This window comes from Eurypyga helias, unplaced genomic scaffold, assembly GCF_000690775.1.
Source record: "Eurypyga helias isolate BGI_N326 unplaced genomic scaffold, ASM69077v1 scaffold28513, whole genome shotgun sequence".
NCBI classification, from domain to species: domain Eukaryota; kingdom Metazoa; phylum Chordata; class Aves; order Eurypygiformes; family Eurypygidae; genus Eurypyga; species Eurypyga helias.
Genome location: NW_010240995.1, coordinates 7,866 through 10,153, shown reverse-complemented (window position 1 = coordinate 10,153; position 2,288 = coordinate 7,866). Strand labels below are relative to the sequence as shown.

Genomic DNA, 2,288 nt, shown 5'->3' with positions numbered 1-2,288 from the left:
GTTGGGGGGGGGACCGCCGTGCAGCCAGTTGGTGTCATCTGGGCAAGACAGGGAGAGAAGACAGAGGGGATCAGCAGTGCAGCAGCAGCCCAGGCCCTGGCCCTTCCTACTGCCACCTCCCACGGTGGGACTCAGCACCCTTTGCACCCCAGCCCTCCTCCAGCCCGAGGACAGGTGCTGCTGCAGGGATATGGGAAGGATCTGACCTCCGCAGCTCCCCCAGGGCCTGGTTTAAGGACTCACACAGACAAGGAGACTGCAGGGGGACAGATAGCTCTGCCCTGCCATCAGCTACAGCCCAGAGGCCAGCCCTGGGGCCCTGGGGGGGAAGAGTCTCGGGCTGCCCGCAGAGAGAGCCCACTACCCGCAGCCCCAAACTCCAGAGCATCCCCACCTTTCCTGAGAGGCTGCTTGCCGTTGAAGGTCTGGGGAACCACCAGGAACTGGTTCTCTCCCAGTGGCTCCCAAAACTGGAGGAGGCGGATGGTCCAGACACCAGGGCGCAGGGGATGATTGAGGGGGGGCTTGTACTGGGTGAACTCTGCCTCCGCGTCCACCGTGATGTCGTAGGAGGCAGCAATGACGTAGGTGGGGTCGATCCACACCACCGTGGCCGTCAGGTTGGGGCCCCGCGACCACTTCTGCATGGCCACCGGCTCATCGAAAGGTCCCATCAAGCCTCCAAAATTGCGGAAGAGCCTTTCCTTGGGGTCCCACTCTGTGCCCACCTGGAGGAACAGGAGGCACATGCTGTGGGATGCTAGGCGGTGAGATGCTATCAGCTCAGGTTTTCCATTTCACCTCCCCGAACCAGGGAAGGGGTAAGCTTTGGAGCCCAGCGCAACACACACCTCACCCTCCTCCGCCCTCCTGCCTGCCTGCACCATGCCAGCACTAATCCAGCTGGGTGATGCCTCCTGCAGCTGCAGGCACCGGGCACCACAGATTCAGCTGCTCCATAGGAGAGCTTCAGGCCTTTTCCCCACCCATCAGCTCCACATCCGACACGGAAGCCAAACTCCTGGACAAAGCTTTGTTCTGACATGACAGCGGCTGGTGGCCCTCTGACCCCACAGCGGGCAGGTGGGGGAGAGGAGGAAGGGCAGCGCAGTGTAGGAAAACCGGGGAGGGAAGCTTTCCCCATGTACCTCAAGGTTTTGTAAGCGGTTTGCCGGTCCTCCGTGACCTGCCAGCTTCAGAGCTCCTTGGGGCATCATCCACACCTCCAGGGACTCTGCCTGCCCAGTTTCCAAATTCTGCACTTCCTGCATCACCAGGTAACCCTGGAAACGGTCATCATAGAAATACAGGTGCACACTGGATGGGAAACCCTGGGGCTCGAACCTGGAGAGGGAGAGACAGAGGGAGAGGTTGCACACATGAGCATCAGCATCCTCCCAGCACGAGATGCAGGCCACCGCTCGGAGCCTGGCTCGAGCCCACGGCAACTACTCACCTGCAGAGCTTACTACCCACCTGCAGGGCTTGTCTGCCTTTGCTGCCGGTGCGGCCGCGGCTTTGCGGAGCCCCAGCCTGGAGAAGGCTGTGTAGAAGGTGAGGGTGACATCGCTGAGGCCACTGAGCCCATCGACGCGGTCGTAGACGTTCTCCCAGTACGCCTTCAGGGCCGGAGTGTTGGGGGGGTAGCTGCCGTAGAGGTGTGTGTCCAGGATCTCCAGCACCTCCTGATTCACCGTTGACTCAAACTTGCGGGCGAAGAAGGTGGGTCTGGAGAGTTGCTGGAAGAACACAGGCATTTCTAACGCTGTTGGCTGCAGCCCCGAGTGGGGCAGCCAGGAGGGAGACAGACCAGGAAGAAACATGCTGGGACCCATCCTGCCCCCTTTGAGGGCACAGGCTAAGAACAGCAAAGCACAGCCAGCCTCTGCGTGGGATCCTCTGTGGCAGGGTCAGTGGAAGCATACAATACACTCACTGGTAATGCAGATGGGTTCCCATCTCTCCCACTGCCTCCCCTTTTCCACGCTCAGAAGCAGCCATGTGTCATCTAGCTCCTTCGCAGCAATCTCTGTATTCCAATGGGCCCCCACCCCACAGAGTCACTGCAGAGCCCTGCACGAGGCCTGGCCACGTGGCACAGTCTGCAGGATCAGGGTCCCGCACTGTGTAAGCCAGGACTGATGGAAATCCTGCTCACTGCTCCTTTCGGGCCTGGATGTATCCCCCCCAGACCTCCCTTGTTCAGTCTACGTCCCCAGTCACAAGGTGTTTTGTCCTGCCAAAGGGGACAGCACTGGGGTGGTTTTACTGAAAAGGTATCATGTCCG

General features: G+C 60.4%; 1 protein-coding gene across 1 annotated transcript in view; it reads right to left on the bottom strand.

Moving 5' to 3' along the window:
* Nucleotides 1-3: 3 nt before the first annotated feature.
* Nucleotides 4-2,288, bottom strand: part of XYLT2 (xylosyltransferase II) — a gene marked incomplete at both ends in the record, with an annotated part of 5,602 nt that continues 3,317 nt past the window's right edge. The window contains 4 exons of the mRNA XM_010148625.1: nt 4-38; nt 395-728; nt 1,149-1,344; nt 1,477-1,739. Of these exons, the coding sequence (XP_010146927.1) occupies nt 4-38; nt 395-728; nt 1,149-1,344; nt 1,477-1,739 (828 nt within the window). The remainder of the gene's footprint in view (nt 39-394; nt 729-1,148; nt 1,345-1,476; nt 1,740-2,288) is intronic.